Source organism: Argentina silus, assembly GCF_951799395.1.
Source record: "Argentina silus genome assembly, chromosome: 2".
NCBI lineage: Eukaryota > Metazoa > Chordata > Actinopteri > Argentiniformes > Argentinidae > Argentina > Argentina silus.
The window spans coordinates 2,746,620-2,761,785 of NC_139656.1; the positions used below are offsets into that span (position 1 = coordinate 2,746,620).

At 45.9% G+C, this 15,166-nt stretch overlaps 2 protein-coding genes across 2 annotated transcripts; both read left to right on the top strand.

The window, feature by feature from the left end:
* Window positions 1-4,388: 4,388 nt before the first annotated feature.
* Window positions 4,389-7,495, top strand: serpinf2a (serpin peptidase inhibitor, clade F (alpha-2 antiplasmin, pigment epithelium derived factor), member 2a; the record flags this gene model as incomplete). Its single annotated transcript, XM_083693866.1, has 7 exons — window positions 4,389-4,445; window positions 4,653-4,887; window positions 5,072-5,209; window positions 5,594-5,782; window positions 5,972-6,114; window positions 6,549-6,753; window positions 6,930-7,495. 7 exons carry the CDS (start codon window positions 4,389-4,391, stop codon window positions 7,493-7,495), a joined length of 1,533 nt encoding a protein of 510 aa, XP_083549992.1.
* A 1,037-nt stretch (window positions 7,496-8,532) lies between these two features.
* On the top strand, window positions 8,533-14,867 carry serpinf1 (serpin peptidase inhibitor, clade F (alpha-2 antiplasmin, pigment epithelium derived factor), member 1). Its single transcript, XM_083665129.1, has 8 exons — window positions 8,533-8,615; window positions 11,221-11,284; window positions 11,666-11,855; window positions 12,729-12,884; window positions 13,127-13,327; window positions 13,452-13,591; window positions 13,801-14,011; window positions 14,191-14,867. The coding sequence occupies exons 2-8, from the start codon at window positions 11,222-11,224 to the stop codon at window positions 14,457-14,459; spliced, it is 1,230 nt and encodes a 409-aa protein (XP_083521255.1). The 5' UTR covers window positions 8,533-8,615; window position 11,221; the 3' UTR covers window positions 14,460-14,867.
* Window positions 14,868-15,166: the final 299 nt, after the last annotated feature.

Consider the following 15,166-nt stretch of genomic DNA (forward strand, 5'->3'; position numbering starts at 1 on the left):
GCACCCTCCACTGGCTCCCGGTAGCAGCTTGCATCAGATTCAAGACCCTGGTGCTCGCCTACCAGGCGGCAAAGGGAACAGCCCCTCCCTACTTGCAAGCAATGGTCAGCCCCCAAACCCCTGTCCGATCACTCCGCTCTTCTACCTTGGCTGGCCGCCTGGCACCGCTGCCTTTATGTGGATGCAGCAGCCACACTACTCGGTCACGGCTTTTCACTGTCCTAGCGTCCTGCTGGTGGAATGAGCTTCCCACTACTGTCATGACTGCAGAGTCACTACCAATCTTCCGCCGTAGATTGAAGACCCATCTCTTCAGGCTACATCTTAACGGTCCCTCCTAAAGACCTCTTCACCCCCACTTCCCCCCTGTACAAGTTTATTTCCTGTTAATAAAAAAAACTAAAACTTCTTCTAGTGTTGTGACTACCTATGGCCCCTGGTCTGAGCATTGATTACTTTATATTATGATGACTAGATAGATGATTCACTTACTTAAACAAATGTATTTGTTGTAAGTCGCTTTGGATAAAGGCATCTGCTAAATGCCATAAATGTAAATGTAAATGTAAATGTAAATGTAAATGTAAGACAAAATATTGGCACAGCCAATATTTCCATCAGTCTTGCTTCTGACAGCTTTGTGTTGATTTCTCAAAATAGTATTTCCAAATCAGTAATTATTTGGTTACAAATGCGACTGGCTATAAACCAAGGTCACACAACTCCGGTTTCCGTATTGATATAGGCCAATACATGTCACAGGCGTGAATAATTGAATGTGATTGCCAAAGACAATTGTGATTGGTAAATTGACAAGGTGACCTGTGTGACTTCATGCTGCCTGCTCAACCCAGATCTTAGAACCTGTCACTTTTCCACCTTGTGACAGTAACTTGACCCAGACTTTATATGCTATATTCGATGGGTTATGGGCTTGTGGGAAACTGTCTGGCTTTGTGAGACCAACAGAAATGTAACAGGGAGTGTAGCAGGTATGTGACTCTTTGTCATACACTGCCCCTCTGTGGACATTGTTATACTTACACTTTGATTCTCGGTCACAATGCTGGCAAATTCGGAGATTCAGAAATTAAAGGCACACAAACACTTTAGAATTACAGTAGAAATGCAAAAATGTATGAGTATTATGAATGATTGCATTACTAGGCCTATTCTGCATAGCCATTTAAGTAAACATATGTAAGACTGATATGTTATTCCCTTGGTCTGCTCTTGGTTTTAAGGCAGTGGGCCAATCAAGTGGAACTCTGAGGTAATGGGCCAATCAGACCTATCCTATATGCACTATCTGGTCATGCTGGAGAGGAGGGGAGTGCAGTGATCTCCAAACAGGATTACTACGAGAATCTAACCCAGTCTTACTTTACCACCACTATACTATAACTAACCCAAACTCTACCCTTTCCCTAACCCTCATCCTACTCCCATTCCAAGAACTAATAGCTCATGTAATCCTGTCCAATGTGTTTACATTACTTTGCAACTTGACCACTTCTAGAGCAGCTGTTACCTGCAGACAGAGGTGATTGCAGGGAAGCAGTCTACTCATATCCACAAGGACGATGTACAGTAGAACCAAATACCGCAGCTCATGATTTGACTATGGCAAATGGAAGCATTGCTACTTCTCTATTACAGCATGGCCATGTATTGAGGACCACAAGGTAGGAGAGGCATATATTGTGGCAGTGCCAGACTGCCAGTCATTAAATAACCCTAAACACATTCAGTTGTAGGTGTGGTCTGTTAACTTGTGAACTCACCTTTATGTACAGGCTCATTAGGTAACATGTGGGGGTTGAAGGGTGAAGGGGCTTCTGTGTTACCCTGAGAGCGGGTCGGAGGCGGGCTTCAAACGGACAGTCACCCAGAACCACCCTGAGGGGGCGGTGCAAGTCATGGCCTGATTCACTGGTGCATTATGGGGTCGCGGCAGTGGCCCCAAGGTCCTGCGTGGGCGTAAAGCTGCAACGGGGCGGTCCGTAAAATGAAAAAAATACACCCCCTCATTCCCTTGTCCCCTGTGTTTACTGTAAAGGAGAGAGTAAAGGGAGGCAAGGACAAAATGTGAGGATGAGGTTACAGAAGCATGTTATCAACTCATATCAATATAAATACTGTCAATCTACATTTGGTTTTACCTGGTCATCAGTGGGAGCCACATCTTTATGATGAGGGCGTAGTTAAATTCATGACATTGCAGGTTGCAAAGTGTTTGTTAGGGTTTGCTACCCTGGCCAGACAGGTGACAAAGCAATACATTTAACATGGCTGCTCTGTTGCTCTGTCAGAGTTTCCCATAGCCCTGGTGCCATCTCTGTTGTTGTCCACCCCAGTCACTCACTGCATTGGCTTACAGAGCAGGAGAGTTTCCATATCCTTCCAAAGTCAGTCAGTAGGTCAGAGAGAGTAAGACTAAGACAAAGTATTGACAGAACACCAAGTCCTAACAAGCACCAACCGTCGTCTCCTAACAACAAACACAAGAAAAACTGACGAATCCCCTGACGACAGTCATGCCAGAACGCATCACAGTTTTGATAGTGTTTGTTGTATTAAACATGCCCAAATAAGTAAAGACATTTTAAATGTATGAAGAGTGCCTTTGTCCTCTCCTTCTTTTTTGATGACCAATTAACCCTTTTACCAAAGAGCACCTTCAACCTACCAAGACACCAGTATATCCCACCAGCACTTCCCTTCCTTCTGCTTCTTCTTTTTCTAGAACACAGATGACTGTTGGCCGTCATTCCCCTCTTACCTCACTGACATGTGATTGATCCTATTTGACCTGATGACTAGATAACAAATGGAATGACATGAAATGGAGGGAGTGAGGGAATGATGCTGCACTCTCTCCAGGTTTATGAGACCAGACTCTGAGAAAGAGAGAGAGAGAGAGAAAGAGAGAGAAAGAGAGAGAGAGAGAGGTAGAGAAAGAGAGAGAGGTAGAGAGAGAGAGCAAGAGAGAGAGAGAGAGAGAGGTAGAGAGAGAGAGCAATAGAGAGAGAGAGAGAGAGAGAGAGAGAGAGATAGAGAGAGAGAGAGAGAGAGAGAGAGACAGCTCTTTTTTTTATATGTTCGACCTATTGGCCACATAACAATAGGGTCTTAATATTTACATTTTATGAAGAGTAGTGGCTCCCATGAATCAATGCAGGGTTGAACATTAACCAGCCAATGAGGGGGCTGACAGTATTGAGTACAGGACACTACAGGATCCAGCCAGGGGAACGTTGACTGTGTCTCTCCCTGTCTCTATTATAACTTTTATCACCTCCTCCATACTGATTGGCTGGGTAAGTTTGGAGAATATCATTTATATTCTATTTAACAATTTGAAATGCTCACTTTTTAATTGTTTCTATGTTTTCAACTGGTGAAGCTGCAATTCCTCACAGTGCACTATAAGTCATGGCGGAGCTCTTTATAGAGATTTTCTAAATGATTTAGGTATTTGGTTGTTGCTGTTGCTTAGCTACTTGATAAACACAAACATGTGTGTACAAAGCCATTTGTTGATAAATGTACATTACAATCAATTGCAATATATTGTGCATGTTGTAGAAGAAGCACCACCCCAACCATTGCTGCTACAACTACTACTACTACAATACAACTACAACTACTAACTACTACCAACTACTAACTACTACTACAATACAACTACTACTACAATACAAATACTATTGCAATACAACTACTACAACCAACTACTAACTACTACTACAATACAACTACTACTACTACTACTAACTACTATTACAATGCAACTACTACTAACTACTAACTACAGTACTACTACAATACAACTACTACTCCTACACATTTTGACTGTAGACAGAAGAGTAATACTCTCAGTGTCATTACAAAACCACTGTTGCGGTACAGAGGGTAGGTAGTGTTTGCTGTTTGTGTGTTTGCGAGAAAGTTAGCCCAGCCACTAAAAGCATCTGGACTTTAGCAGTAAAAAAGAAACCTTTGGCCCTCTGACAAACACTTGTCATCTCAGAGGAAAACACCAGAATCAGGCCTAAAGCAATGCCACACTGACCACTGGCCAAACTATCCTGATTTCCATTGGCTCTCATCTCCTCAAAACCAATCAGAAAGCATTCTCATGTCCAGCACAATGGGACCTGATATAGAATCTGTGTAACAAATCCTGCCATGTCTACTGTATTTTACCATTGTTCTGTAACATAGAACAGCCAAATTGTGAATTATGTTTTAATGATGCATACTGATGGCTTTCATCGTTACAGAATGATGATGATGATGATGATGATGATGATGATGATGATAAAGTTGATGTTGATGTCATAGATATGTGTTTTTTCTGTATGTTGCAGTCTGGCTGTAGGGACATGGAGCTGTACCTACCTGTGCTTTTGCTGCTCTCTATCTGTCGCTTGGGAATGGCTGTAAGTAAGGGGGCCCACCATAACCTTACCCCTAGACACCAACTCTAAATCTCCCCATCAACCATACCTGTTAACTATTTCCCTGACAACATGACTGAACGCAAGACTTTCAAAGCATCCTAACCTAAATCCACTCTACAACTAGTGACCATATTGAATTATATATTTCTCTCTCCCTCTCTCCCTCTCTATCTCTTGCCTTCTCAGGATGAGGCTTCCCCGGCCCCAGGCAGCACCTCTCCCCCTGCCCCTCTACCGTCCCTTCCTACAGATGAGGAGTGTGGGGAGCAGGTGTTCAGCCTGGAGGCCCGGCAAGCGGTAGGGGGGGCCATAGAGAAGCTGGGCCTGCAGCTACTGGGGAACCTACAGATAGAACCAAAGCAGCCCAACATCATCATATCCCCCCTCAGCCTGTCCCTCGCACTGGCACAGCTCACACTGGGTGAGAGAGGCACTGTGTGTGTGTGTGTGTGTGTGTGTGTGTGTGTGTGTGTGTGTGTGTGTGCAGTATGTGTGAGAGAAAGTATGAGAATGAGTATGAGAGAGAGAATGTGTGAGACAGTTTTACAGTTTGTATGTCAGAGTCTTTCACTGACGCAATCATACCCTTCTGAACCCTCCCTCAGGAGCACGTAACGAGACAGAGAAGCTCCTTCTGAGCTCTCTACACGCTGTACCCTGCTACCATCACACCCTGGGTAGCCTGCTTCAATACCTCTCCGACTCCTCCCTGCAGGTGGCCACACGCATGTACCTGCGCCCAGGTAAGTGTGTGTGTGTGTGTGTGTGTGTGTGTGTGTGTGTGTGTGTGTGTGTGTGTGTGTGTGTGTGTGTGTGTGTGTGTGTGTGTGTGTGTAGTGGTGGGATGGTGTACAGGGAGGGGAAGGGAGAGAGGTCTGAATGATAATTCAGATAATTCTCACTATCACCAGCAATTGAAATCAGACATTTGATGATCCCTATATGTCTGTCTCTCACTCTCTCTATTTCTCTCCCTTCTCTCCTCTTTTATTATCTGAATCTGTCTCTGTCTCATCTGTTTCTCTCTCTGTCTCTCCGTCTGTCTCTCACTCTCTATTTCTCTCTCTTCTCTCCTCTTTTGTTCTCTGAATCTGTCTCTGTCTTGTCTGTTTCTCTGTCTTTTTCAGGGTTCGATGTGTACCGGTCCTTCATTGAGGACTCTCTGCGGAGGTACAGGTCAGAGCCCGCCCCCCTGGCCTCAGTGGAGGAGGTCAACCAATGGGTGGAGAACGCCACAAAGGGTCACATGACCAACTTCCTGCCCAGTGTTCCACACGATGTTGTGCTCATGCTCATCAACGCTGTGCACTTCAAAGGTGAGCTCTCTCACTGCCCATTCAAAATAAAAGCATTTAAATCTACACTTTACACACATTTTTGACCTACAGTAGTTTCATCACTTCAAATGTTTTGTTGGTATGATTTCCCTTTTTCCCTCTACAATTCTAAGGCTACACATACTGTGTCCCATTCTCCTGCTTACCTCTCTCACTTGTCTCTGACAGGTGAGTGGGAGGCACGGTTCGACCCCCAGTATACCTCCAAGGAGGTCTTCTACCTTGACAACAAGAACTCTGTCCATGTGGACATGATGAACTCAGCCAAGTACCCTCTCAGCTTGTTGGAGGATGGGGAACTGGGGGCTCAGGTGGGATGGCTGTGTGTCTGTACCTTACATGGGACAGATAATGATATTTCTCCCTCTTTCTCCCTCTTTCCCTACTGGAGTCTCTGTCTCTTTCATCTTCCAGTGGTTTCCATTCTTACGTCTGTTCTATCACCATACAGTAGGCTATAGACTTGAGCCTTGTCTGTTCATTTTCCATCTTGCAACTGTACCTAGCTCCTTCCCTTATATCTTCTCTGAAATCTGTCTCTCCAAAGTGTGGTTTGTGCACTCTTCTAGTGTCCCCCCCCCCTCCCTCTCTCTCTCTCTCTCTCTCTCTCTCTCATGCCATCTCTCTATCTATCTCTCTCTCTCTCTCTCATGCCATCTCTCTATCTATCTCTCTCTCTCTCTCTCATGCCATCTCTCTATCTCTCTTTCTCTCTTTCTCTCTGCTCTGCCTCCTCCTCCTACAGGTCGCACGTTTTCCTTTTAAGGGCAACACCAGCTTCCTGATCGTGATGCCTTTGCCAGGAAGAGGTAACGTGTCATCGCTGGCGTCTAAGCTGAACATCTCAGACCTGTACAGGCGACTGCCCAAGGAGACAACCATGCAGGTCAAATTGCCAAAGTTTAAACTGCAGTACCACCAGGAGCTAGAGGAGGCGCTAACGAGCATGGGTGAGACTGACAGAGGTGTCCCAGCCCAGAATAACCTCAAATCAGCATCATTTATAGATGTATCTCAATATATCATTGAAGATAAAATGTAGGCCCTCCTGTCCTCCCCCATCCCTCTTTCTCTCGACCAATCCTGTCTCTCTACCAATCTTTCCCTCTCCTCTCTTTGTTGTCAGGTCTGGGCTCTTTATTCTCTGGTCCTGATCTCTCTGGGATAACTGACCGCCCTCTGCAGGTCTCCAGCGTGCGTCACGCCTGCGGGCTGGAGATTAGTGAGGAAGGGGCAGAGGCGTCTGCGGCTACCGTGGTCTCAGTCATGCGCTCCGTTTCTGGCTTCGCTGTCAAATCTCCCTTCTTCTTCGCTCTTGTAGACCACGTCTCCCTCACTCCCCTCTTCCTGGGAGTGGTCACAAACCCTGCCCCTGACTCCAGCCCCATGCAGGTCGACAGTCCCTCCGGTGACGATCCCGACGCCAACAGGACCCAGAGCGACGCTCCCCACGTCAACAAGAATGTACAGAGCGACGGTCCATATAACAACACCGATGTACAGAGTGATGATCCACATAGCAACAATGACCTACAGAGCGACCAGCCAGAAAGTGAGAGCACGCCACCCTGTGGCACCCCTGCTGGGGTGGAGGAGCAACAGCAGCCCCTGAATGAAGTGGAGGGAAACGCTGAGGGAGAGAGGCAAGGAGGAGGGACCTGTCCCAACCTGTCTCACACAGTACCTGCCTAAACATCTCTACCTGGATCCCTTATATAGCCAAACCTGTGGAAACCCATTTTACACTGTGCCTTTCTAAAACATGCCTCAATCCATCCTGCATCAAATGGTTACCTGGTTACCTGGAGGAGAGACCCTGTGACTCACATAGCTACATCTCACACTATCTCTCAAATGAATGCTGATTCATCCCAGAACTACAGCCATATCAGGTTTTCTAAACAAGGCACCATGTTGGCAGTTAAAGTGCCTGATTACATTCCCCTGAGAATGGACCTCTGAATGTTATTGTCATGGGAGATTTGGTGTTTACATGGATGATAGTTTACTGAGCTCTGTATATCTGGGGAGGCTAGTGGAGGTAGCAATTGGAAGACAGGGTCATTGCAATACATGAAATTCAATGAGGAATGGTATCAAACACACATGTTTGATACCATTCCTCATTCAATTCCATGCATTACAATGAGCCTGTCCTCCGATTTCTACCTCCACCTGCCTCCAATGCTGTACATTGCTGTACAGGTCTATATCCAAAAGCTAAAAATAGATCTATGGACCTGTCCCCTATCTTGATGAACTCTCAAATTCCTACCTTCAGGTGTGCATTGTCTTACAGTACTATCTTGTGTTTTGATGTTATGATTTCTCATCCATCAGCTGATGATTCCCACATGTTATTGATTAAAGAAAGGTGAAAAGATAAGTGTCAAGTTTATTTATCATACTGGACAGTAGCCTCTCTTTATTTCGGCACTACACAGACTAATTGACCAACAGTACACACTTCTTCTATTGTTACATTTAGGCATACTGTAGATGACCTATATGTAGTTATATGGTTCAGTACCCAGTGAGTGTTTATATTTGAATATTGAACAAGTACCGCAGGCTTTTACTTGCAAACTCTCGCTTTGGTTTGAGTAAATTATTTTGCTATTAGGGGTTGAAGAGAAGTGTTAGAGCAATGCCAAACTCAAGTGGCTATCCTCCGTTGCGTCAGAGCTGGGCGGGCGAGAGGCTGCGCTACGGCTGTGCATCGCTCCTGTATTTCATTCAGAACCAGCATTCGACCCGAGACAGCCACTGAACGGACGGGCGAACGACGTGGACCACTCGTTCACGCTGAAAGGTTAGTGTTTTACGCAGCCTTTGTTAAAGCATTTATTTGCAACGAATTTGACTCGGGCGCATTTTATAAAAATTATAAATGATTTCAGTCAGCGAGTGCACCTTTTTATTGTTGCCTTAAACTATTTAATTAAACTGGATTTATTCTTTTTGGCTATAGTGTAACAGTGTGTACAACAATATGTCTCCAAATATTCATGATACATTGGATAACCTGAGCTGACTCTTGAGTTTTTATGCTGGAGTTACTTTTTATTCTGGAGTGAAAAGAGAAAAAAACTACAGTTGATGATGAATTTGCTCCTCTGATCTTGTCTTGGTCTTGGTTCCTTGACATAGAACACATGCACAGTCTTTAATGGCCTGGTGACATTTCCATTCAAGCCCAAGTTGTGCCAGAGGAAACAACTAAAGCCTAACCTTTTCCAGAGCCCAAACAACTTATGTAATTGTCCCTTTCTCTTAGTAGGTCTGACTACAGTACTCAGGTGACTAACATAAACTGAAAACCTGAGTGGAGTGAAGAGACATAGCCTACATGTCTAGGCATCAATCCACATCTAGATGCCTATGTGTATGTTCGGAGTGGCATATACACTCACCGGGCACTTTATTAGGAGCACCTCTACACCTTCTCATGGTGGAGGTGGTGTAATGGTGTGGGGAATGTTTTCTTGGCACACTTTGGGCCCGTTAATACCAATCAATCATCGCTTGAATGCCACAGCCTATTTGAGTATTGTTGCTGACCATGCACATCCCTTCATGGCCACAATTTACCCATCTTCTAATGGCTACTTCTAGCATGATAATGCACCATGTCACAAAGCAAAAGTTGTCTCAAACTGGTTTCATGAACATGACAATAGGTTTAGTGTTCTTCAGTGGCCTTCCCAGTCACCGGATCTGAATCCAATAGAATACCTTTGGGATGTGGTAGAACGGGAGATTCACAGCTTGAAAGTGCACCTGAAAAATCTGCAGGAATTGGTGATGCATTCATGTCATCATGGACCAGAGTCTCAAAGGAATGTTTCCAACATCTTGTGGAATCAATGCCACGAAGAACTGAGGCTGTTTAGAGAGCAAAGGGAGGCCCTGCCCAGTATTAGTATAGTATTATACTAATAAAGTGCTCAGTGGCTGTATGAGTATGGAACAGAGTGTCCGTAGTGGCCTGCTGTGCCTCAGGACCTGCACAAAGGCAGACAGCATGTTCTCCTGACAGATGATTTATCACTGGTGGTATGAAAATAATTAAATGTGTATGGTTTCTAAATCTTTAAGTGCTATGATCCATCAACAGTTTATGGAATTTTCCTTTGACCCACCCAATGAAATAAACCATTCTCTAGCCATAGACCAATATCAGGACACAGTCCAAACACTGTGAAAGGTTGAGCTGCCTCAGAGGTGCAGGAGAGACTGACTTTGTGGTTTTGGATGTTCTCTTTGGGTTGAAACTCTGTGCCTGGTTTAACCAACAGGCATGCAGAGAAAGAGAGGAGGAGAGGGGGAGGAGAATGGGAAGAAAGGAAGGGAAAGGAGAGGACGGGGGCGGGGAGGAGGGGAGAACTGAGGGTGGTGCGTGTGGCCTGAGGTTCAGTGATGGACGTTTTCCTTCAGCCAGGAAACCAGGAGAACGTCAATGAAAAGCAGATGTGCTGAGGCAACAAGGGAAAGGTTGTGTGTGTGTGTGTGTGTGTGTGTGTGTGTGTGAGTGAGAGAGAGAGAGAGAGAGAGAGAGAGAGAGAGTTTTTGAGGGTGTCTGAAATGTACTCTACTATTACATTGTGTACAATGTGGAGCCTGAAATAACAGTCTGCTCAGACTCTCCCTGACCTCTGAGCACTCAACCTCCTGTGACCTGTCAGAGAGCCGCTCACCCAGATTAGAGCACAGGCAGTATGTGTTTTTTTTACCAGCTGTGGGTGCTTGTGAACGGGGGTGCAAACTCTGCACCAGTCTACCTGCTTTTGTTGTGGGGACTTAGAGGTCCATGAGAACATGGTTTAGTCTCTCTCTCATCAGTTCTACAGCAGAGCATAGCAGAGCTCCAGAGGAAAGGAAATATACTGGAGCTGAGTCTGGACTTGCTCCCGTCTGTACTTTATTATCACAACCAGAGAGAGAGTATACTTACAGTACTTGGAATTGATCCCTGAGACACTCACGCACACAAGCGCACACACACACACACACACACGCACACACACACACACACACACACACACACACACACACACACACACACACACACACACACACAAGCGCACACACACACACACACACACACACACACACACACACACACACAAGCGCACACACACACACACACACACACACACACACACACACACGCACACGCACGCGCACGCGCACACGCACCCACACACACCCTGGGGTGACAATGGTCTGCTGGGCAGGTGAGAGGGGATTTAAATCAGATGGAGGATAGATTTCTTTTCCACCAGGAACGCCATAGCCAATCAAATGTCTGTGTGTGTGTGTGTGTGTGTGCGTGCGTGCGTGCGTGCGCGTGTGTGTGTGTGTGCGTGTGCGTGTGCGTGTGCGTGTGTGTGTGTGTGTGTATGTATGTTTTGCAGGATGAAACGGACGACTCTGCTGCTATGTGTGGGAGCTCTCCTCTCCTTCTCTCATGCTCAGTTGGTGAGACCCCTCCACATCTCAGTTTCTTACACTCCCTACCTTTTCTCCTAATCTCCTCATCTTCTTGTCTACTATATTTGTCCTTTGCCTCTATCTCTGAACTCTACCTGAACTATACTGTATCTATTCCTATTCCAAACACTCACTCTATTCCTCTCCATGTCTCAGCATGCAGACGATCTCTTTGGCTTCTAGCTCCACACTCCTTTCTTGATCCAGTCACAACTTTAATCCAGTCACAACATACACACACATCATTCTCCTGGCTTTAGCCATGCGAATAACACTTATTTTAAGACAATTATATGTAATTACTTGGTAAATAATCACCACCTTTACTCTCTCTCTTCCTGCTTCTATGGATTTACCAACCCGGGGCAGACGGATACAGAGGACGCGGGAGGAGAAGAGGAACATGTGGATCTGTTCACCACACCCAGAACCAAGATGGGCGCTGCGACCTCTGACTTTGGCTACAACCTGTTCCGTGCTCTGGCGGGTCGCAACCCCAATGGCAACGTGTTTTTGGCCCCCATCAGCATCTCTGCTGTTCTAACTCAGCTATCTATGGGTTAGCTCCAGCACTCTTATACAGGGTCATGTTTGTCTCGTACTTAGATAGTATATGATGTTATATATATATAACAGTCGTAGCGTCAACTCAACGTGCGTTTACTTTTTCTCGCTACTCACAGAACAGAGCAATACATAACCCTAACCATAACCCTAACCCTAACCCTAACCCACATATCATCACTCAGGCATCACACAACAATCGCAGCACAATCGAACACTGCTATTCGAACTCTGATGCATCACTGCTTACATTTGACATTTATGGCATTTAGCAGATGCCTTTATCCAAAGCGACTTACAACAAATACATTTGTTTAAGTAAATGAATCATCTATCCAACAGACATCATAAGACAAAGTAATCAATGCTCACACCAGGGGTCATTGGCAGTCGTAATGCCAGAAGCCTTTATTTATTTATTTATTTTTATTATTATTAACAGGAGAGAACTTGTACAGGGGGGTAGTGGGGGTGAAGAGGTCTCTAGGGTATGGGGTAGGGTTAGTACAGGGGGGGTAGTGGGGGTGAAGAGGTCTCTAGGGTATGGGGTAGGGTTAGTACAGGGGGGGTAGTGGGGGTGAAGAGGTGAAGAGGCACCCAGTGTGCCAACGTAACAGATAGTAGATGGTAAAATGGTAATTGCATAGTCACTACTCTTTTGTTTCTTTGGAATTCATTCAAACTAAAACCATTATGCACCTTTTAGTAACGGCTAGTTATCAGCATTGTCCCAATGTCTTTGTAGGAGGCCTGATGGTGCGAGGAACTCCCATAACAAATCAACACCCCATAAAATGTTAACATGGGCACCACCAGCATTGTCTGACATAGTTAATGGTATCTCTCTCTCTCTCTCTCTCTCTCTCAGGAGCGTCAGAGCGTGCCCAGAGACAGCTGTTCAGGGCTCTGAGGTACCACACACTGCAGGACCCTAAGCTCCATGACACACTGAGAGACCTGCTGACCTCCATCAGAGCCCCGGGCAAGGGCCTCAGCACTGCCGCACGCGTCTACCTGTCCCGAAGTGAGTCTGTGTGTGTGTGTGTGTGTGTGTTTGTGTGTGTGTATGTGAGTGTATAATAAGTCCATGTGTTTGTTTGACAATCTGCTTGAGTTTTGCTTATGTGTGTGTATGCGTGCATTGATCAGTATGTGTATATCAATTGTGTAAGAGTGTGTTGATGTTGAGCATGTGTCACAGTTTGTGTGTGTGTGTGTGTTTGTGTGTGTGTGTGTATGTGTGTGTTTGTATGTGCCTCTCTGTAGGGCTGCGTCTGAAGCAGGATTACCTCGGGATGGTGGAGAAGCAGTATGGGGTACGGCCGAAGGCTCTAGGCACGTCTAAAGACATGAAGGAGATCAATGAGTGGGTCAAACAGCAGACAGGCGGCAAGGTCGACCGTTTCCTTGCCAAGCCCCTCCCTCGGAATGCTGGGGTGGTGCCTCTGGGTGCCGCCTACTTCAAAGGTATCTACAACCTGAGGGAAAAAGGCAGAGATCCAATCCTCTGAGACATGCCCTCTCCTTGCACATGTGACACCACAAATGTGTGTGTGTGTGTGTGTGTGTGTGTGTGTGTGTGTGTGTGTAGGTAAGTGGATAACTCGGTTCGGTCAGAGCAGTGTGATGGAAAATTTCCAGCTTGAAGGAGAGGCGCCCACCCGCATTCCCATGATGCAACAGGACAATTACCCATTGAAGATGGGCATCGACTCAGACCTGGGCTCCACGGTGAGTGTGTGTTTGTGTGCCGGTGTTTGTGTGTCTCTGCGTGTGTGCTTGCAGCATAGTGTATGTTAGTGTGTTTTCTTTTTGTGGTCATGATTTTGTATGACCAGAACATCTAAGATACCACCTCATGTCTCACTCTCTCTCTCTGTCTTGTACAGTCTCTCTCCCTCTCTCTAACCCTAACCATACCCCCCCCTCTCTCTCTACAGATCGCCCAGATTCAGATGCAGGATGACGTCAGCTTGTTTGTGTTCCTTCCTGATGATGTCACTCAGAACATGACCCTGCTGGAGGAGAGTCTGACGGCTGAGTTTGTTCAGGACCTCTCCATGACCCTTCATCCCGTAAAGGTGGCTCTCACACTGCCTGTGCTAAAATTCAGCTACTCCACGGACCTGCTGCCACTGCTCACTGACTTGGGTGAGTGCTTACTCCTCTCCTCTCCTCTCCTCTCCTCTCCTCCCTCTCCTCTCCTCTCCTCTCCTCTCCTCTCCTCTCCTCTCCTCGCCTCTCCTCTCCTCTCATCACATCTTCCCCCTTAAACCCAATACCCTGAGAGTTAACACTGCCCCCCCCACCTTCCCCCTCTCTCTCCCCAGGTCTTTCTGATTGGCTGGCAGAGACAGAACTGGATAAAATTGCAACTCAGACATCGGCAGCCAAGCTCAGCAGTGTCAATCACAAGGTTGTCATGGAGACAGCTCCAGAAGGCACCCAGTACCCCAGCACCCTTGCCATGCCCGCCAGCCAATCTCTGGACCTTTCCTACCGTGTGGACCGTCCCTTCATGTTTCTGGTGAGGGACGAGCCCACAGGAGCGCTGTTGTTCATCGGGAAGGTGGTCAACCCTCGAGACCTTAGGATGTAACACACACACACACACACACACACACACACACACACACACACACACACACACACACACACACACACACACACACACACACACACACACACACACACTCTTAGCAGGTCCTAGGAGGGGATCAGCAATTGAGCTAAAGCTTTGTCTCACTAGTGAACAGCATGGATTCAGAAGAGAAAACTATGTTCCATTCATACTATTCAGGCCCAGTCTTACACTAAAACTGACAGTCCTTGAATTAATTGCTTGTTTTTGGACAGAGCAATTGTAATTGAAATGTTGAAAACTATTTCCCATGTTTATTTGATATGTTTCTCAGATACAGAATACTTTATGCATTAACCAAAGAAAGTACTCTTATAAGATATTGTCAACTGCGTTGAAATAAATAAACATTCAAGTTAAAGAGCCTTTCTCACTTTGTCTCTGCCCTCTTTGTTCTGTACATGGAGCAGGAAATCTCTTCACCTCTCTTTCTGTCTGTCTTACTGTCAGTGTCCACCATCTTCTGCTCTTTTTTCTCTTTCTTTCTGCCTGCCTCTTACTCTCTGTTATGTCCATCTCTTTCCTTCAATCTATCTCCAAAGCAGCAGTACAGTTGTATAATTGCTCTTCCCAGTAGAGAGTTGGATTGATCTGGCATGCAAGTAGACAATTGAATGTTCTTCCATTGTGCTATTGTGCTGCCAAAAAGTACTCTTTACTCTCTC